This window comes from Astatotilapia calliptera, chromosome 19, assembly GCF_900246225.1.
Source record: "Astatotilapia calliptera chromosome 19, fAstCal1.2, whole genome shotgun sequence".
Classification (NCBI taxonomy): domain Eukaryota; kingdom Metazoa; phylum Chordata; class Actinopteri; order Cichliformes; family Cichlidae; genus Astatotilapia; species Astatotilapia calliptera.
The window spans coordinates 4,155,989-4,178,205 of NC_039320.1; the positions used below are offsets into that span (position 1 = coordinate 4,155,989).

Genomic DNA, 22,217 nt, shown 5'->3' on the forward strand with positions numbered 1-22,217 from the left:
TAAAATGTCACAATTGTGTATTTATTTATGCTTTTGCAATATTTGCTTAATTATAATGTTCTGGTTTTCACTCTGAACCAAAACTGCAACTTTTTTATTATTTGCCATTGTGGTTAGAAACTGAGTCACTCTTTCACTGGAGGAATTTAAAGCTGATAGTGGTCACAGGGAACACTTGGCTCATTGAGATCCAAGGAAACTTAAACAAACACAATCAGGCTGTGTATATATTTGTTGTGCAGACACCAGAGAAACGCAATTCACAGCAAAGCTACTTTAAAAATACATAAATCAGTAGTTGCGAACGTGAGTCACAGCACCCCAAGAGAGCAAAAATAATCATTCAGATTCAAAAAGATTGATCTTGGCTGCTTTCTTATTTCCACGTTGATTGAAATACTTCCAGGTTATAGACATACATCGCCTTGGGTCACAGGAAGGTACTGACTCATATTGAAGGGTCAAAAACAAAACAAAAAAAAGGCGGGAAGCATTTGTATCTTCATTTCATTCACAGTTTACACATTTATTTGTCCAGACATTTTAATTTGCCCATCTTTGATCTATGGTTAGCGGTCTGCTCGTTGTGGAAAAAGCCTCAAGGAACCAAGCAAGCTTATGGGTTTTGTTAACCTAATTAATCAACCTAACTGGGCTGTTACCCTCAAAATGCACTTGTTTGGCTTTGTCTCCTCGTGTTGTGATACATATTTTCTTATCACTGTTGCTGCTGATTCTTCGTATCAGCTGTTGTTGTCCAAACGTGTGCTAAAGCCACTGCAGCAGCAGCCAAATTTGACACAATTAATTCCCTGGCAGCGTCGGGGCGGCTCGAGCCACGACGGGCTGCGCGTCCTTTCTTCACATTTCAGTTTTGGTAGCGATCACTCAAAGTCCTTTATTGTATGTCACAATCTTACAGTCGGTTGCCATGGCGATCTCTGGCTCCAGCTGATCTACACTGATCTGTGGGAAACCAAAGCAGGACAGAAAAGGTCAGTAGTGCAAATGGAAATATTTCGCACAAATCGTCAGATATAACAGCTTCGATGCAGTATGTGCGTGCTGTATATGCAACCGTATATCACCGACACGAACCGCTGCATAGAGACTGGAAACTGACTGTAATTCTCAAAGGCTTTAAATGTTCTGTATTTACTGCTAATGTGCAAAAAGAGCCAATTTGCCAGATTAAAGTCTAATTTGAGGTTTGCATCACCTAATATTTGAACCAGAGACAGATGGCTGTTGGAGTTGGAGGCAGAATCCTAATCAGACATCTTGGTAGGTGTGAAATGGGGAAGTGGGACAAATTGAGTAGGCGGGGGGTCCAAGAGAGTGGGGCATTCATGTTGCTTTTTGGGGAGATCTTTTTTTTTTCCCTTTTTTTTTTTCATCTGCTATCCTTGTGAAAGTGCAAAAAGGACTTGTGAGAAGAAAAAAAAACAGGCCCCTCTGTGGAACTGGAGGCAGCTTTTCACAGGACTGTTGGCGGCACATATGTCTGAAGTTTTTTGCCATATGGCTGTCTGAGCTATTTCAAGTGGTAATTAAATCCTAAACATTTTAAAGCCAGAGCTGGTTGGCTTGTGTCAGCAAGTCATTTGGCAGAGAGGAGACAAAGAGAGAGGGAGATGGAGTGGAAAAACATAATTGTGCCATTGCCGTTTAATGAGTAGAATGATACATACTGAGGCAATAAGGCTAAAGTTAGATCTCAGCCCGCTAGTCTGGATGGCATCAGTGGCGGTGAATAAAGGCAATGGTGGCTCTGGGCAGATCATAACAGAGCAGGTTGAGTCTCAGAGGGCGGCGCCTCATTAGGACAGCGCTGCTGCACAGCTCAATGGGAAATACTGGAGAGGTCAGGAGACGCTGGTCACCGACATCATCATTCAACCTGAGGCTTTACATTTGCAGCTCTGTGTTTGCAATGAACAAAATCTCAGGACTGAGCATGAGCAACCGAGCATTAGGCAGGAGAACAAAAACTGTGCCACCGCAGAGACTCAAACATTCATAATTTAGACACATATGCTCGAACACACATCCAGCATATCTGCAATTTTAGAAGACCCAATATAAAGCCCTGCTTAAGTCTGTTCTGTTTTATTCAATGTTGAAAAATTACAGCGGGGGAAATGATTATTTGATCTCCTGATGAACTTGTAAGTATGCTCACTTCAAAATAAATGAACTGTCTTTTTTATGGTATTTTCATTTTAATGCAGAGAGAGAAAATCAAAGGAAGAAATATAAAATGACCATCAGTGAGTCTCGGTTTGGAGCTCCATGCAAGATCTTGGCTCATAGGATGAGGATGATGATGAGAACGGTGGTGGATCAGCACAAAACTACACCGGAGGAGGTTGTTAATGATCTGAAGGCAGTTGGGACCACGGTCACCAAGAACACCATTGATAACACAGTTCCAAAAATCTTTGGAGGAAGAGAAATGCAGAGTATGACCCAAAGAACATCATCCCCACAGTCAAGGTGGAAACATTATCGAATTATCGATCGAATTTCCCAGAGGAACCCACCCGAGGGATTAATAAAGTTCTATCTCATCTTATCTTATGCTTTGGGGCTATTTTTCTGCGTAGTTTAGAAGACGGCTTCCTCAGTACCGTGATATCTTGCCTGAGAACCTCCTTCTCTCGGCCAGAACACTAAAATTAAATTGGGTCATGGATGGATCTTCCATCAGACCTCAAAACATACCCCCAAGGCAACAAGCAAGTGACTCTGGTTGATAGTTCGTCTCTCTCAATTAAAATAAAACGACCATAAAGATTAGCCTGTTCACTTCACTTCAAACTTACAAATTTAGCAGGGGATCAAATAATTATGTCTCCAACTGCATGCTCCTTAAGAGAAAAAGAATTGGGCATGAAGTACCTGCGACATCTGTGGAAACAAACTGATGGCAAGCGGCAGAGCCAGGCTGAAGGCAGCGAGACACACGAGACTGTGGACAGGCAGGACGAGCCTCTTTTGTCTCTGCAGGAGAGGGAGCCTGACGGGAAACAGAGAAGAAGAAACAAGTCAGTTGTCAGCCATACACCCAGACCATGGGCAAAAGCAACAGGTTCTCACACACAACACAGTGCAACATAGCCTGGGCTGCATATATAGTCAACAAACACACATATGCTATGAGTGTTTAGGGACCAACCAGCTACACATTTTAAAATAAAGGTGAATAAAAGCTGGATCATCTTATTATATTTATAATCTTCTGTTGAAAACTTTAGGTTCTGGCCAGGGTCCCAGCAAAATGTGCTTAAGAAAGGAACATGACAAACACCCAAGACATTGACGGAGTCTCCAACTCTGTTCAGGTGCCAGTCAGCACAAGACCTATGCAGCACTAGGCAGGCTACTTTTCCACACCATTCATCACCGAAGTTAATTCAGTGCAGTTAAGCTAAATAAACCCCGGCAAGAAAGTCATTTGTCAGGACCTGATAAAACTCACGTGGATCAGCAGGTGAGCAGATCAAAACATTTTGATTTCACACACACTATCAGCTGTCCACTCCGTCGTTACACATGTTTAGCTTAAACAAGCCTTTAATCACCATTTATGCAGTTAAAACTGAACCGCATGATCCTTTGCTAACATTTTGCAAAAGGTTTCAAAAGTGTATTCCCATGAGCTAAAGAAAACAAATGCATGTTAATTTTTTTAAGGGCATTTAATAAATCAAACGAATGAAATATGTTTCTCCTCTCTCTCCTCGCTAACCCTCCACTAGGATAATCCCCCTCTACATTGAGCGGGACAGCGAAGCTCAGCAGGAGCTTGAGAAAGAGCCGCTCTGTCTCTCCACCGCTAGCGACGCCTCTCCCCCTAACGAGGAGAGCTACTGCCTAATGAGAGAGCTCATTAACACATATGGCTGCCATGGTTTAATTAGGCTCCGTGCACACACACGCACGCGCACACACACACACACACACACACACACACACACACACACACACACACACACACACACACGTGGAAAACTGCATTTTTAACAAAAAAAGTCAACGGGAGAAAAGTTGCAAGGTATGTGAGACGTGACAGGAACTTGGATTCGGGCTCATGTGCAAAATTTAAAACCCCTTTTTGGTCAGGTGAAAAACCTGAAACCAACCAAAATCAGTGATATCATTTAATGTAATACTGCATTCACGGGATCTGACTACAACCTGGCTAGTGGCCATATTTTGGTCAAGGTCTTACCCAGGTTGAACTGTTTACATGGACCTGTGTCTCCCTGTTACCATGATCAAACTGGCTGTTAGACTATCCCCTGCTGACCTGTGGCGAAACACAGCACTAGATGATGATGGAGGAAAAAAATAAAAAGCAGCATCATAATCAAATTTAATATTGTTAGTCGTTCTACTTATAACTAAGTGCATTACTGTGAAATGAAACAGCAAATAAAAGCATCAGAAATTAACACATAATCAACTACAACTGTTTTTCCCCTTTAATGTGGACTAACAGAAACAATTTCTAAATTAATAAATCTAGGATATCATATTTATATTGTTTATTTTTATTATACAAGTGTCCTAGAGTTTGCCCAAAATGTGCCCAAATGTGTTCCCATTTATTAAAAATGAATTCCTGACAGCGAAACGGTTCATTTTTATTCACTCGTTCGCTTCTGCTGAGCCATCATTTGATTTATTTTGACATGTTGGCCAGTTAGAGCAGAAAGAAGCGTGCAAACATGTGTCAAGAGGGGTTGTGTAATACAGACTTTTCACAAATGTTACAAAAAAAGGAAAAAATAATGGTGAGCATGTCTATTTTTAGCAATATATCTTTGGTGTCATATTTCAATATGAAAGAGCCTTAACATGGCCAGTTTTGACCATTGTGTTTATCTAAACAGTCTCGCTACTGCTACTGCAGGAAATATACTATCATTTATATTATTAAATTGTTATAAATAACACCTGACTTAGAATTTAAATGCTGAAGCAGTAAACCTGACTCTGAATCAGGTAACCTGGGTATCTTACAGCAAATGGAAATTCCCATTGCAGATTAATGTAGTCTGGGACTTAAATAAATAAACAGATGAAAGTCCAGAATTCACTGCACCCCCTCACAGCTACTGAAGCACATGAAGGCCAGAACCTGCAGTCACTCCCCGTGTATCTGTTCTCAGCAGTGTAATCCATCACTGAGGGGCCGCCCGGGGACGTGTCTCCATCCCCTTGTTCTCGCTCCATTGAGAGCCAGTGAAGGCGAGCTGATGTGGAGGACGGCTGAGCAGCGCTGCAGCCAACCCTCGGAGATCTACGCTCACCCCACCGCTGCTTTCTCTCTCGCTCACGGTTCAGTCATTCAGCTGCCAGGAATCCCAAACACACCTGGGCAGTCGGCCCCACCGACTGAGCCCGCCCACTCTGAGAGGTCTAGACAAGTGCTGTCAAGGATCTGCAGAGACCGCTGCATTCCTCACTGCACCACAGGCACAGTCGCGCCATCGATCAACGGGCATCTGCATAAACACCCTTTGTCATTAAAGCACCGTTACCGTCATCGCACACAACGCTGAACCAGTAGAGCTGATGTGCAGTATCGAATCAGTATTAAACAACAGCCGAGTAGATAACGAGAGAATCACAAATATTCTTTTCTTGAACAAAAATTGGACGGCTTTATAATTAATTTGTGGTAATTTAATTAGAAGACAGCTGGATCCTTGAATTATTCTAACTCATGAAACTTTCACCTCCTTCATTACCGCCATAACAGCATAATCAGCCTCTTTAAAAAATAGTTTATGGAATTTGATAAAGACAGTGATTCTCTCCATTAAGACTTAATTAAATTAGTTATTTTCCTGCTGCAAACACTGGCTGTTTGGTCTTCTTTTCCTAAATAAAACTATTCATATCAAAATGAAATCATATTAAGGAATGCATTTAAAGTGCAGAGCACAACCTCACTACTCGTACAGACAACAGAGGTCAACATCAGCAGTTCCAACAGACGCAATCTACAATTAATAGCATAAAAAGCCAGAGGAGTCAACTTTCCAGTGAAAGGAAGAGATCAGTCTCCATTGAAAGTCAAGATTATATTTTCATTTGAAAGACATTGCAGGGAATTCTTTATTTGATCAGGAACAGTGTGGTTCTTCTACTGTTATCCTGTTTTTGTGGATATAAAAGCGATGGATCTCAACAGCACACTTTAAGACAGACGATAAGGAATCAGAAAATCCAAACATCTAAACGGCATCAACATCTTTCTGCCTTCAGTCGTCCGATACATTCACAGGATAGCTTTATTAGGTGCACCAATCGGTGCTAGTATCGGGTTGGTTCCCGTTTTGCCTTCAGAATGGTCTTAATTCTTCATGGCAGAGATTCAACAAGACGCTGGAAACATTCCAGACATATTGACATGACAGCATCACACAGGTGCTGCAGATTAGGCAGCTGCATGTCCGAAATGCAAATATCCCATTCATATTCAAGAAGCCAGTCTGAGATGATTTGAGCTTTGGGTTATCCTCCTGGATCCTGGGAATGGGAAGGTCATCAGCAATACTGCTGTGTAGGCTGTGGCTTTTAAACAAGTCTGCCAAGAAAACACCCCAAATACCATTACACCACCACCAGCCTGAAACATTTATATAAGGCAGGTGGGATCCTACCATCCGAAAGCTGTAGCAGGAATTGTTTGGCACTGAAATGGCAGCAGATCAGCTGTTTCTGAAATACTCGGAGTGGCCTCTGCATCATCAAAAATCACTTCTCTTAACAATTCTGATGCTGGATTTGAACTTCTGCAGGGTGTCTTGTGTTAAACAGCAGCTGAACAGGTGGAAACACACAATGGCTAAACTAAGTTGAGAAGTGTTTCTTACTTTTCCAGTGCAGACATGATCAGGGGAGGAAGCACCAGGATTGGCATGGGCATGACTACTCTGGTCAGGGCCGTCTCCAAGAGAGCCTGCATAAAAAAACATAAACCAGGAATATTAAAAAATACAAATAAATTTGCTTTGAATCTGGGAAACAATGCAATCATTTAAGTGTTTAAATGCACGAATACTGACGTGTGAAAGCAAAACACTTAAACTTTAAATTGTTTGCTATTTAAAAGCATTATAGTGCATATGTTGCTAAACAGCAATACCAATAACATGATCCATTTAATTTTCAGAGCTGAGGACATACATGCCTGGCAGCTACTCTTGATGTTCCCACCACGTTGCCGTTGTTGTCGAGCACGCTGATGCCCTCTGACAGCTCAGAGTGTCTCATGAGCACCACGTTGCAGACATTTGCACTCGCTGTGAAGACAGAAGAAAGTTTTTTAAGATCAAAGGGAAACGTGCCACTGCCACTAGGAATGTAACATACAGTCATATTTGGAATGAGGAAATCGTGATGTTATGGACAGAGATAGAAAAGGTTTTTTTTTTAAAGCACCGTTTTGACAGCCTTAAAAGTAATCAGTCTACTAACTGATAAACAGGTTTTCTATGAAGACGCCCACTGGAAAAGGGAGGTTTGATTTCCTTTTATAAGTCCTATAAGGATGAAGGACTAAACTTTGTTTGTTCTGAACTGCATGGATGGATTCAGAAGTTGCACATATTCTTTTTCAAGATGTAAACTCCACATCAGTGTCCTGTGATTATTAAATATTTGCTCAAAAATAATGAAGCATCTTGGCTCTAAGGATGGTAATATCAGTCAATGGGTCACATGGCTGGGTCCACCACTTTGATGAAATTCAGAGTGACTAACCTGTGGCGCTGACTTTTCCTCTTGGATTTCTACGAGCGTGACCTTTTGTTTTCTTGTGAAATATATTTAAAAATCTGGACTGACATTAAATTTACTACAGACCCTGATGCGCTACAATAACTTTGATGAGCCTTTAACTTTTTATCATGAAGTGAAAAATCATCATTTGTCCAAAATGTTGTAATGTAAGAATCAGCATAAAACTAACTATAGAACTGGCAGCAAGGCAGTAAAACTGCAAGGACACTCAGCTGCCAACAAGAAATAATAATACTTTAACACACAGATTGATTAAAAAAAGAAACTTGTAATACCCGTACATAATGTTTCTTTAAAATTATATCATATAAGGCTCGAGTCATCACTTATTTGTTTCCTTTTTGCTAGAAAAATAGGAAATAACTGCAGTGTGTACATGCAAACATGTGCAAATATACACAGAAATACAGTATATTAGGCAAAAACAGAGTTTGTACAATTCTAATGACATTTAAAAGTCAGTATTTGGTGTGACCTCATTTATTCTCCAACACAGGCTGAACTCTCTTAGGCACTCTCCCCACTGACTGTAGCCCCAAAGCTTGGCAGAGCCTCCGCCGTGCTTCACAGATGGCTACAGACACTCACTGTTGTACTTTTCTCTCAATCTCCTCCGTCCACACTGACAATGACTTGAATCAGACTTAAAAATTGCTTTCATCACTCCATAAAGCCTGTTGCCACCAACTTTCAGTCCAGTTCTTGTTCAGTTTGTCATACTTCAGCCTGTTCTCCTTGTTTACTTTCCATAAGAACAATGACAGCCACCCTTCTTTCACTGACACATGGATCAGCTGACGCGTTGGCTGTATCACTCAGGTCCCGTGTGAACCCTTTGCTGGATTTTTTCCTATTTCTTAAGGATATAATTTTCAGATACTGTTAATCAGCTGTAGACATTTTTTAGGCCTGTCACAGTTTCCTCAAATTTTTTGAAGTCACACTGCACGCCACGCTGCAATAGGCCAAGCTGTTGACTCTCTGGTAATCACCTATTACTCAAGATAATTCATTTTAAAAGATATAAAGAAATGAAGCATGGCTCAAGACTTGCACAAGACTATTCTTTCAAATGAAATAACCTATTAACTACATTAACTCAAGGATTGGCACTAGACCTATAATACAGATAAATAATTTCTGTTTGCATATTTACATTAAATATCTACAACTGCATGTTATTTGCACATTTTTGGTTACACAATAATGTTAGATGAGCAGCCTATCATTGATCTACAGTCCATTTTAACACATCAGGATATGCAATTAGGTCAGAAAACACCACAGCTTAAGAAATCGCTTTTGCCCTTGTTCCCTCCTGTAAGGAAAATCATCTCTTGTAAAAGAAGCTAACAGGCTGAACTGACATTGTTATGAAAACTCCAAACTGCCAATTACCACCGCTGAGTGTCCCTGTGGAAGACACTGAACTCCTGTTTACTCTTCTCACTCCTCAAATGAAGAACATTATTGCCATGTCATCGTGTCAGCGTTCAGAAAACTGAAGCCGTGCCTCTGCGAGACTCTGACACACACAACAGTCAGATCACAGAGAGGCTGGCAGGTTGACAAACAGCGGCGTTGCTTCCCTCTGATTATTCACGAAAACTAAAATGAACACAAATGTATGTTAATATAGATTAACCTTTCTTCTTGACTCTAATAGGAATAAGACAAACTTCATTTTAGAGAGTTTAGTGGTGCTGCCCCGAGCCTTTTTAATTTAAGACAACAGCGTTCAGAGTTATCTCTACTAAAGGCCGCAGGGCTGCCAGGTCGCTTTGTGAGGGGAATTCAATTGACTGAGCAAATAACTCTTTTTACCTATAAGGGATTTTTTTACCCAGACCAGTTAATAATAAAAAGGGACAGACAGGGTTGTGGCGAGGAACAAACAGGAACAAACACTACAGTTAAATAGAAACTCTTAAACACATAAATAAAAGCATCAAAGTAATTACTAAATTAAATTGATAAAATGCAAAATCTGCACAGCTTAATGTTGAAATATCTGCCTGTCATTTGTAATTATTTAAAATAATTACATTTGTGTACATTTTAATCATCATCTCATAACTGGTGGTACACTCACAGAAATACATCCAAGAATTTTTTGTACATAATTACTTTCTAAATATCACAAATAATGACAAATAAGACAACAAATAATTAACCCCCTAAATTTCTGCCAGCGTGGCTTTCCCTCCAGTTAAGGTCTTCATAATCTAATTGAATGACAGGCCGCCGCTTGATTAGGTTATTACAAATAAATCTAGCCTTAAGTAAGCAAACAAAATCAAATGGGCGAAAATTCAAACGGCCCTTTGCTTTCGTTCGCTTCAATTAGCCATTTTAATTACCTCTTATATTGGCCTAGCAAAACAACAACAGGAACAACAATGAACAAACAGAAATCAGGTAAATGAGGCCTTGACATAGACGCCACTTTAAGGGTAATTATCCAATTTGTTTGCGGCAGCAGAGTTCTAACAAGCAGCCAATTACCAGGCAAAGGCTGCGCTGTAGAAACCTGTTGATTTAATTAGAAGAACCGCCATGGTAAGGAAAGGGGGGGGCAAGCAAACAATTTAATTATGAGCCAGCAGCCCGGGGCATTCTGGGACACGGGTCTATACCCCTGGGTGTGATTGTGTTTGCGGGAGAGTGGCATGAAAATCAGCTTTGTGGCTGCACACACAAAGCCGGCTGTCAACGCGACGGTAAGCCTGCAGAGAGGAGAGCGGGCGGAGGGGAGCGGCGTGAGTCAAAAATCGCTCTATTTAGCTTTCATACAGGGAATTATTGTGATCAGAAAACAGCTTAAATAAAAAGGTATAATATATCAAGAGCAAGGAAAAGAAAACAATCAGCTTGTGTGTGCGTTTTTTTAAATATACCTTTTAATAGCAATTATTGCAGAGCTGTTAGCCAAAGGCGTTTCATTTGTTTCTATAAAACCCCCAATTGTTTTATTACTATTACTAAAAAATATCTAAGCTATGACATTTACTTTAAATGTCCATCCAGGGCTTAACCCTTCTCTGTCCCACGAGAAGCTCACCTGACTTTTTACATTTTTATTTAACTTACCCACTGCTGGGAAGGGGATGAACCTCTGCACCAAAAGCCTGGTGGTTGGGCTGAAGCGGCTCGCTCTCTGGATTAAAACGTTTAACCCAACCTGAAGATAAACCAGACACAGATGATATGATCAGACACTGTGTGTGTGAAAAGCCAGCACAGAAAATTTGGAATTCAGAGCTCTTTCTTTCAAAGGGGATGAGCAGAGCACGAGAACAGCCACCACCAGGCTTAAACATACAAGCATCAGAAAAAGGATCACTGGGAGAAAGTGGACTAAAATTATGGGCAATGTGTTTAAACATTTGATGAACGTAACTTTGCAGTGTTTTAACATTTCAGATTGGTGCATTCAAAAGGCTATATTCGCTCAAATAACACACCACCACGCCACTTCATCCTCCAGCTCCCTCTAGCCCTGCGGGGGGTCGTCACCAGAGCGGACGTTTAATTGGAGCGTGCCTGCCCCCCTCCAGGGATGTCGTACCAAACTCCAGACACCCCGCAATTTCTTTCTGTGCTTGCTGCCATTGTCAAGCCTGAGGGCATCAGCCGGATGAACACCCAGCAGGACCAGTAATTGGCTTGGTTGGAGCTCCTTGTCCACACTAAGGGTTGTGTCAGGCAGGTGTGTGAACGGGTATTACGCCCCTATGACATTTTATTCTGTGGTGACATAGAGGTAAGAAGAGACGTTTAAGTGATTGGGATATTATGAAGTCTGCTTTTTTTATAGTTATGTTGATATCCACCTTATTTGAAATTTTGCCATTTTGGATATTTGGTGTTTAACTGAAGAAGTAATGCGGTGAAAGACCACATGCTGAAACTGCACAGAAGCCCAGATTACCAATATTTTCTTCTGTTATCAAGGTGGTTACAGGAACCCTTCGTTTAGTGTATGTAACAGACAAATTAATAAATAATCTGCAAAAAAAAAGAAGGCTTATTGAACATTTTTTTCCCCATCTGTGGGTAATGAAGGGATTACAAAGACCTGCTTCTATACATTGTTCCTAGTTTCAGTGAATTATCAGTTAACCTGATGGATCCTTAGATGTCGAATGAGACTAATACTACTATTTGGTGATTTTCAAAGTCCTTTATAATGGCCGATATAATCAGAGATTTTTTTCAGACACAGCACATACACAGATCCCGCAAATAGTTGTTAATGAGTCTTTAGTCCACAACAAATCATGGATTTCTCATTTACATTACTTGGATCAGCTGGTTGTTGGGTTTGTGGTGTTCCAAACATTTGTTGCCAGCAGGGAAGTTGCACTGTTTTGGTAGAAAAACTATGCAACATCAACACTCATGCCAAGGTTGAAGGCTTTACTTTTTTGGTTTTTCCTTTATCAGTCAACACAAGATTTGCTGGGACTTACAGCAATGGACACTGCACTGGTAACCGCCCCAAGGTATCCCAGCAGGAACTTGGAAGCTGGAGCTGGCTAAAGTGGCAGAAAACAAGAGGAGACAACATTATAAAAGCACTTTAGCTGAGCAACAGAAAAAGGCATTTGTAATGTGTGTAGTAATGGGCCAGCTGGGATGCCATGCAGGTACAGTACCTTGGAGGCATTGCGGTTGCTGTAGTTAACACAGGCATTGTGACTTTGGTTCAACCACTGCCGTACAAAGGAGAGGAAAGTGAAAAGTATAGTAAGATGTAATAAACTGCGATAATAATAAGTTTCATTTAAGGTGATTCTCCTGTGCATTTAAAATCAGCTAAAAGAAGCATCTTAACCTACAGGCTCAGCCACTGGCTCTATCAAGCATACGAGCAGAATCAGTGACAGAAGAGACTCCGTTATTTAAACAGTGGCAGCCTCTGTCTCACACCACCCGGATTTCTTATAATTAATTCTTAATTTATTCTATTCATTATTGTTTCTGCTTTTTTAAAGCATTTTCCATTAATCCCGCAGCTTTACAACTGATCATTCTTAGTTTTATCAAAACAAAATCACATCATAGTCAACACTTGCTCATTCGTTGTTTTTCTTGAGGCACTACCTACAGCATATGTGCCATGTTTACAAAGTGAAGTAATTTAGAAAACCAAACTACGCCAGAGATGAATTTCGAAGAAATACCTGCCAGAAGACGGTAGATGCAAGTGTTTGATTAGGGAGAAGGAGGCCAACAACCTGCAAACAAAGAAAGAAAGAAAGAAAGAAAGAAAGAAAGAAAGAAAGAAAGAAAGAAAGAAAAAGATTTCATAAAGGAAAATCAATAAATTATCATTATTTGTAGCATTGGTATTGTATGAGTGTGTGCTTTGGAAAAACAGAGTTTATGAAAACCACTCTTACCACTGGTGTGCCAAACGGGATAAAACCTGGTAAAAGATGATCAGTATTACCACTCTTACAATTTCGCCTCTACCCTTTTTCTCAGATTTACTATAAATCTATTCTTTTGTGCAGAAATGTCCAAGCCCTTCAAAAAACACTGTTCTCTTCTTTCTAACTTTGGATCACGAGGCCAGTTCCTATTGGTCTGACATTCATGTGGTATGTTGGTAATTACATGTTAATTGCTTCTGTCCTTTCCTTCTTTTCTTTGTTCTCACTTCCACTACGGTCATCCTACAAAAAGGGTGCTTTCAAACTGAACCAAAGTGCTAGCATTTGCTTCTTCACAAACCCCAAGTAGATCTCTGTCAGCACAGCAGAGAGGTTTTAATCAGCGCCCAGCTGAGCGTGACCTTTTCCAGGCCTGAGACAACCTGAAGAGCCCTGTTGAGCCATGACAGTCTCTAAGGTGAAGACGCCTCCGTATTGGACCACTTAAAAGCCCCGAGATTCCCCTCCACTCCAAAGTTTCCACTCTTAGATACGCTACCTGACATCCGAAAAGGCATGAGGATCTTCTCCCCTGTGTCGGGGTGGATGATGGCCTGTAATAAGTGCATAATGATAACAATCAGACAGTAATGAGCACCGAATGATTTGGGTTAAGTCAGTTCATATGACTTATAAAGAGAGCACTGCTGTGAAAATAACTAAAAGAAAGTTACTGCTCAGGGTATTTAATATTAACTTGAATATATAAAAACCACTGAGAAAATGGTTTCAAATCAATAGATTAACCAGTTATTGCTAATCGACTTATTTATTTACATCACTCATTTAATCATATTTCAGGAACAATGCATTGCACTTGGGGAGCTTTTGAAAAATAACCTTACTCCTTTGACAAATATAACAGTTTGACATGTTTGCAGTAATTTAACAAAATTCAACAAAAGTTGTTATCTTCACAAGTAAAAGAAAAATAGTGACTGAGTTGTCGGATACAGTATAACGCTTTAAAGCAAGCCAAAAGTATTCACCACAGAAAAAGCTCCCTTTAAGAAGCTAAAGATGCTAATGCTAATGTAAAATACTTGGAATAACAATATGCTGATGCATAAAAGTACGAAACACCAGTGTCATTACCAATTGTGGGGTGCCGTAGAAACCCAACCCTAACACTTAACGCAATATTTACAACAAATCTAATTTCTGTTATGGTTTGGGTAGCGAGAGCTATCGTTTTTAGCATGTTAGCATGCTATCATCTTCTAATTTATATTAAAACACAAAGTAAAGTTGAACCAGGCAGTTTTCATGGACAGTTAAGGGATGTCTAGTGAATGAAATTTATCCTGCAGACTGCCTGCACACACTGTCAGCTGAATGTACGAACTGGTTGCAACCACATCGAATGGCTTAATTAACTCCCCCGAAACAGGGAGCAAATTTTAACAGCAGTCTTTTCAGCTAGACTAAGGTACGAGGCATTTTCAAGGTTTACCTTCTCATCTACCACACAAGAAAGCATTTGATCAGTTTCAGATTCGTTCTACAACATTACAACAACTTAACCAGACGGTCAAAGTGATAAAGAACCACAGGAAGGACCGGCAACATTAGGTAAGGCCACCATATAGCCACGATTCCAGTGTCACTGAGTGAATCTTGGATGACATAAAGAGACAGAAGCAGCCAAAAGGAATTATGGGAGGTATTTCTAGACAAATAGGAGGCTAACTTTAGAAAGCCCATTTACTTTTAAATGATTTTAGAAGGATTGTGGGGTGTTTTTTGTCAATTCTACACAAATATTCAAGCAATTACACCAGACATTATCCCGTCAGTTTGCTATTCCCACTGTTACAAAGTAGATAAGACAGATGATGTGTCTTTCCCCCACTGCCTTAACACTGATCAAATCTGCAGATTGGAAAAGAACGAAAGCGATTACACTGCTTCCTCAGGCTCATGGAGCCAAGCTTCGACTTGTGAAAGACCACATACGTACATGTGATAGATATACCACTATCATGGCTGAATATAGATTTTCCTCTTAGTCTTGAATGAACTTGGGATGCAGTAAGAAAAATCTGGAGACTAGTTTAAACTATAATGATCTAACAAACTACACAAAGAGTTCTAGGTCTTTAACACTCAGAAAGAGTATAAACCTTAGAAGCACATAAATAAGGCAAGCACCATGCTGAAGGATAGGTCGGTTTTGGGGAGTTTTGGCAGTTGACAACCCTGAAACCCTGCAAGAGCACCAACTGTTTCATGTTCTCATACAAAAACAAACCTGGACGTAAGCCAGCCTTCAGTGTTCATATGGAGCCCAGTTTGAGCCGGATTTGGTTTCATTCCTGCAGAGTGTGAAATTGTTTATGTAGACTGAACTGCATATCCTACACATGAAATGGAAGCAATAGCAACCATAATGATAAAAGAAGAGTTACTTACTTAAGATTTGTCTGAACAACCCTTTATACACACATTAAACCTGACCCAAAGACAAGTTTATGTCGACAAGATACATACTTTAACGTAAAGTCCACTGCATCCCATCCGTGGTTTAGAAAATTAGTTCTAAAGATGAGAGGATACTTATGGTTCATCTGTATTTAGAGTGTTTGATTAGATCCTTAAATACACATTTTAGTGTCGAGTTCAATATGAGCAAAAACTGAGATGTAACAGCTTTTAATTTTTAATTTTCCAATGAAAATGCACATTTTATAAATGAATAAGGTGGACGTGGGAAGTCATAAGATTTAAACAGCATCTAAATTAAAGAAATGCCAAACAAAGTACAAAACTAATTTCACAGTGCTGAGATTGCACTTAAAAATACATTCATTAAATAATTCATCAATTCATTACATTAATTAAGTTTTATTTAGGTGAGGCATAAATATCAAACATATAAATCTCTGGCAGTGTTGGACGTTGGCAGTTTGTAAATAGATATTAAAACTTTAAATAATTTTCTCCCACTTTAACCGGCTGCACCTGTAGTTCAACGACTGTCAGCCGTCTTGCAGAGCTGGCACTTCCAGCTAATTAACACTGGAGGTAAAACCGCTCGCCTGCTTCAGTGTCTAATTTTAATGTAGTTACTTCAACATGGAAGCCTTTTTTAATGTTGTTTTTGTACACTCTTTGGTATATTTGCGGTATAAGCACGTAACACCAGTCAAACCTTACCCGCTTCGAATGACGTTACTTTTTTTTGGAGTGTTTCACTTAGATTGGACCCAATAATGACATTATATAGAGATGGATCGTATTTCATCTGCTTCTCTTAATAGACAAAGTAAGCAAAAACAGAGAAATCTTACCTGCTTTATTTTCTGGGCTTGCCAAAGCTGTAAAGTAAAATAAATAAGAAAAAGTAGAAAGTCTTTCAATGCTTCTGTGTTTAAGGGGGATAGTTTGTCTGTCTACAATATAGTTTACAAATTTAATATGTAAAAGAAAATTAAATAAAAAATTACATTAAAAAATGATGAAATTTCAATTATTATATTTTGCAATTATTAACAGGACTGTACGGTTAATAATATTGTTGAAATTAAATTAATTAAAAAGACTAAATTTGGTTTATTTTTACAATTAAAATTGTTTGTAGTACATCAGCTATTGCAAAAGCAGTAGACTTGAAAAGAACAGATATTTCAAATTTAAATATTTCATCTGAACGTTTAAACAATTAAAAATATTGACTGTAAATACCTCCTTAGATAAAATAGAAGGTTAAGTATATTCACAGAGTCTGCTTCACAGAGAAATTACTGTACAACTAATAACGAATAAGTTGCTTCAACGGTGTAAATAAAAACTAATTATTAAAATGTTGCAACAATATAAACTTCGTTCATACCATAAATATTTCCCTGGCACAAACATTAAAGCAGCTATTTTTGATTTAGCACTCAAAGGCCGGTTAGTGCCTGCAGTGCACAGATAATCCACTCAAGGGCAGGAGACACATGTCAGACTGCATAGAAGAGGCTTTTCAGAAAGGTTTGCAGCGTTTCAGATGCTGAATTCTCACAAACTGATGTTGATGTGAGTTTTCAACTCAAGCTGACGCATATTTACCTGAGCATTCGTCACTCCCAGAGGCAGAGTTCCTTGCTTGAAATGGTCAAGCAGCTCGACGCACTCCCGCAGCCGTTTCTGATGTGACGGAACATGAGAGTCAATAAAATGTGAAACCAAGTCTGGCCACTCTCGCCTCTATGTCAGCTTAGATGTGTATTTGCCCTCCTGCTATAGGCCTCAATGTGTGATAATTATGTTTTACTAAAACCTCCGTGATGATTTTCATGTGACAAATGAGTTCCCTAAAAGGTAATGAGGAGCTTACTGTGGTGTGATCATTGTCTAATATGGAGGAAAATACAAGGTCATGAGGACCAATTTGTTCTAATGAGCTCGCCATCTGTGTGTGTATGTGTGTTCACGTTTCTGTAATTGTGCGTGTCAGTGTTAGCCGTGCACTTTTTTCTTTTTTTTTTACTGTATGCACAGGAGGTCATGTGTGCGTGCGACCGAAGGCAAATCAGGGCTGTCCCTGTTCCACTGTCTGAATTAGGGGCAAGTTGAGGCGATGCCTGGCCCAGCAAGGTGTCATGTGTATCAGTGTGGGTGTGGGTGAGTGTCTAAGCATATGCACTTTCCACCCCTCCCAGCAGCCCCATATGTCCACACCTCATCACATCCCGGGAGGTACTGCAGCTATTAGTGTCACCAAAGAACCCACTAACAGCTTCATTACCCAGAGCACTAGAGCTGTGATGGCTCCATGAGCAAAATTACCACAACACAACCAAGAACTGTGGAAATGTTGCAATGAGCAGAGCAGCCTAACATTTACAGAGAATATCCTGTAACCTAAAGGTGGCACATTTGCTGGCAGTAGCTGAGAATCCTTCATTTTAATTATACCTTTGAGGTTTTCTTCCTTTAATTCAACACCTCCTTCAGTAAATTTTGGCTAATGTTGAATCCCACAAGATTATTGTGCTGCCGTTTTAGCCCAGCTAGGAAACCACTGCGGTTATATAAAACCTGACTTCTCTAAAGATCACCATCACAGATCATCTGATGGAGTTTAATGTCATTTGTATGCAGATATTGTGATACTGTGGCTAACTTGGTAAATAAGCAACCCACGCATGTGATCCATGTAACAAATCCAAAGGTTTGTTTACCTCTGTCACAAAGAGCGTGCTGGGGTCAATCACGTCCAAGAAGTGCCTGAACCGGCCAAAAAACGTGTTCTGAGAGACAAACGAAATGCACATTCATTCATTCATATACAAAGCAATTGTTAGCAATATTGTTTTTTTATTTAAAGACCAAACATTAAACTGCAGATGCAACTTTAAATATATAATCAGTGGAAAAATCCTGATCTGGAATGTATAAGTTCAGAAAGTCCAACTTTCCACCCAGTCTGCATATAAATTGTTGATCAATTATATGCAGCCAAATCATGATTATGAATCGAGAGCCATGGAGATTCCAGCTGTCGCCCAGTAAACAGCAATATTACCGCTCGCCAGCTGTTTAAACACGCCAGGTGGAGCCTCCTCATTAATGCCAGAGACAAACTGCATCTTTTGCACACCCAAAACTACTCACACCGTTTTGCAATTAATTCTAATAACGACTGTGCCAGAAATACCTTTCGAGAATTTATTCATAACCGAGCATAAGGAATAATTTAGGGGAATCAGCAACGTGCCACGCAGCCTCGAAAGCCTCGAAAGCCTCCTATCCCTCCCTAACTGGAGTTTAATTACACTAACTGCTAATTTGGATGAAAATCTGGTATCTGACTCACTGCTGTGCCTCGTGACTTCCTGAACATATGGATGGTTTGTACAAACATGGCACAGGGGAAAAGTTGTTAAATCTGGTACATTCAATTACCCACCAGTGCCACTCCAGTTTGACCAGTTTGAGTCGATACTCGAGTGGAACAGACTTGTCTCAGCTTTACTGGAAGGGTAACAGGGGCTTAATCTTATCATTATGTTGTATCAGATCCTGATTTATGAAGACGCAGCCTTTTGAGTTGGTTTCCACATTTCAGCTTCGTCTGAAATTCCACTTTCAATGGAGTAAACTTAACAGTTTTAATAAAAGAAAATTCAAAAAAATATCTCCATGTAATAATTTCACAGGATCAAAATAGGGAATGCTGGAAATTCAATTTTTCCACAGTTCATGCCATACCGTTATACCGGAGTACAGATGGAGACCTCCCCAACTTAGACCAATAGAGTTGGAGTTAAATGCAAATCACCTCAGTGATGGTTAAAAAACTATGAAAGCACAGAAATTAGAGCTACCAAAACAAATAACCATCCTCTGGAACAAGAGATTAAGCTTTGGTCTTTTTCAGGACATTGTCGTAAACCCTACAGAAAATTCCCAGCAAACCAGTACTTTCTAAAATACTCAGACCAGCTCACCTGGCACTCAAATCACCGTTCGTCCTCATTCAGAAAATTTGTTTATGAGCAGAGAACATGCCTACATGGCAAAATGCATGTGGGCTAATCACATATTTGTGTTGACCAGCAGTTGGACAGGTGTACCTAATAAAGAGGTTGGTGAGTGTATACATCTTATGTCTTATGTTCTTCTTTTTCATTTTTACTGACTCAATATATTTGTGTACAAAAATACCACAAATTGATGTAAATGTATATTTATAGCAGACTAAAAAGTGTATTACACAATAAATCTTCATTTTCTGTTAAAACTTAACTGATTCACCTGGGCGATGGTTTTTGTTACATGTGGCTTGTGGTGCTGAACCGCTATACCCCATATAGAGAGCCGTTTATGACATTTGTCTCATTTATCTAAATGAGGCATATAAGAAGTCAGACACCAAAAGAAGGTCGTACAGTTCAAACTGATAAAGTAATAAACATTTCTCTGAAAGAGCCTCGAAGGTGCAGGCTTGTGTGTATTCGCTTTTGAGGGCACTAGGGTTGAAATATAAAAGGCTAACATAAGATGGAATAAAAGCATATCTCATGGGATACCTGTATGATAACAGCTGACCTGCATATTTTCTGTTAGCACATACAGTGAGGGTCAAAAAGCATTTGAACAACAACACAGTATTTTGCAGTTTTAGCTCTGTGTGCCTCCACAGTGGATTTAAAATCAAGCAATCAAGGAACTATTTAACAATTACAGATATTTTTCAGGAGCTAAAAGCTTGTTGGATCAACATAATTTGAAATAAAATGACTGTTTTTAATACTTGGATGAAAATCCTTTGCAGTCAGTGACTTTCTGAAGTCTAGAATCATTGAAAAATATTCAGTGTCTCTGACTCGCTGCTTTCGATGATTTTCTGCACTGTAAATCGCTTTCTGATCAGTTTTGCAGCATTTGTGCCGAATCGGAGCACAGAGTATATCCCTGTATACTTCACATTTCATCCTGCTACTTTTATCAGCAGTCATGTCATCAGTAAACACTAGTGACCCGGTTCCTCTGGCAAGCATACATGACCGTGCCATAACATTGCCTCCACCCTGATTGACAGATAATGAGGCATGTTTATCTCCTTCTCCATACTTTCCCTCCCTGCACACTGTAGTACAAATTCATCTTGGTTTCACCTGTACAATGATTGACACCAACCACTGAACAGTTATTTTTAAACCCCTTGAATAGAAGCTGGAAGCCTTGACCTTAATCACATCTTGATTTTAAGTCAAGAGGTGGTGTGCAGAGGCTAAACTACAAAAAGCTGCGTCGCTGTCCAAACATTTATGGACCAGCTGCATATTACAGATTTTTACAAGTTTACCTTTGCTCTTGTGATGCGTTCAATGCCCAACTTCACCTAAAGCCTTTCGGATACAGCTTTAAAAGTCACAAGGCTTCACCTAAAGTTATGGTATGACTTTCATTTCAAAAGCGCAATAAGATATGATATGGTATAATGGTCCTGATATGGGTTTAAGAATCAAGTTTGCCACGCAAATTATGTCCAAAAAATATATTTTGTTACAAGTGTATCTGTTTATGATCAGATAAAAACTGCAAGTACCTGGTCGAAACGAGACTTGCCATACTGGAAGGGCGGATATTCAGACATGCCGCTCCAAATCACCGCCAGCCCTCTTCTTCTCTGAGATTATTAAATGTTTATTTCTTTCTCACCCTCCAACTAACTTTTACAGCTGTGGGACTGCCGTCAAACAGTCAGCTGGCCAAGTTGCACTGTTGGAAATGTAGTTTTTCCGGTCTGCTTCGCTCTGACAGGACGTGGCTTTAACCCCTTTACAGGATAACTACATTTCCCAGAAGAGCTTGCATTGTTTTCGCCTCTTTTAAAACGGGAGGTTAATGTCGAAAGACCTGCACTGGGTTTGGAGTACAACGGTTAAAAAGAGAAATGCTCTTGGTGAGTGCGAGGTTGCTTGAGCTTATAGAGGATAACATACCCCCTAGTGGTGGTTCTGAGGAGCAAACAGTAGCAGCTTGCATTATACAAATGTGCAACAGGGTAACCCAGCAGGAGTTGGGTTTGGTTTGTAAATTTGAGTTCAAAGTATATGATGTCATGACACACGTGGTTTTTAGAAATTATGCATGCTTAAAATTGCTGGTGACTATGCAGTATTCAGAAGAATATCAGTCCTGGAGGTGTGTGAGAGCATGTACAAAGGATAATAAAACTGCAGGAAAAGATTCAAAAAGGATATAAAAAAAATGTTATTGTTAATAGTGAAGAACACTAATGACTTCAGTGTTCTGGTGTAAAGGCTACGAGAGGTATTGTGAAATCTCCAATAAGATTTCAGCTCCATCTTTTCAGTGTTTTAAGAAGGTGGAACTAATAAAGGCATGACAAATGGGTGAAATCGTGTATAATATGAGCCCAGTCACTGTCGGTGAAAGGTTCCCAAAAGACAGCGTTCAACATGACATAGCAAGATCGCTTGTTTTAATATATCACATTTTATT

The 22,217-nt window shown here is 39.7% G+C and overlaps 1 protein-coding gene across 3 annotated transcripts; it reads right to left on the reverse strand.

Annotated features, from left to right (window-relative positions):
• On the reverse strand, positions 1-21,511 carry sfxn5a (sideroflexin 5a). Of its 3 annotated transcripts, XM_026152374.1 has the most exons (14): positions 21,298-21,511; positions 18,425-18,493; positions 17,310-17,387; positions 16,547-16,573; positions 13,756-13,810; positions 13,224-13,249; positions 13,005-13,058; positions 12,477-12,533; positions 12,291-12,356; positions 10,909-10,999; positions 7,204-7,319; positions 6,891-6,976; positions 2,902-3,019; positions 1-966 (listed from the first exon to the last, which is right to left on the reverse strand). In XM_026152374.1, exons 1-14 carry the CDS (start codon positions 21,343-21,345, stop codon positions 889-891), a joined length of 969 nt encoding a protein of 322 aa, XP_026008159.1. In that variant the 5' UTR covers positions 21,346-21,511; the 3' UTR covers positions 1-888. The 3 variants fall into 3 exon arrangements, with proteins under 3 accessions (XP_026008159.1, XP_026008160.1, XP_026008161.1); XM_026152375.1 differs by lacking the exons at positions 13,224-13,249; positions 18,425-18,493; positions 21,298-21,511 and adding exons at positions 15,508-15,571; positions 15,747-15,794 and having other exon boundaries at positions 17,310-17,327; XM_026152376.1 differs by lacking the exons at positions 18,425-18,493; positions 21,298-21,511 and adding an exon at positions 15,508-15,794 and having other exon boundaries at positions 17,310-17,324.
• Positions 21,512-22,217: the final 706 nt, after the last annotated feature.

Bases quoted from the DNA above. Each gene is read 5' to 3' on its own strand.
- sfxn5a (XM_026152374.1), bottom strand. From the start codon at position 21,345: ATGTCTGAATATCCGCCCTTCCAGTATGGCAAGTCTCGTTTCGACCAG. The intron at 16,574-17,309 runs GTAAATATGCGT...TTTACTTTACAG, and splicing joins TGGGAGTGACGAATGCTCAG to CTTTGGCAAGCCCAGAAAAT. The intron at 12,534-13,004 runs GTATTTCTTCGA...TTTGTACGGCAG, and splicing joins CATCTACCGTCTTCTGGCAG to TGGTTGAACCAAAGTCACAA.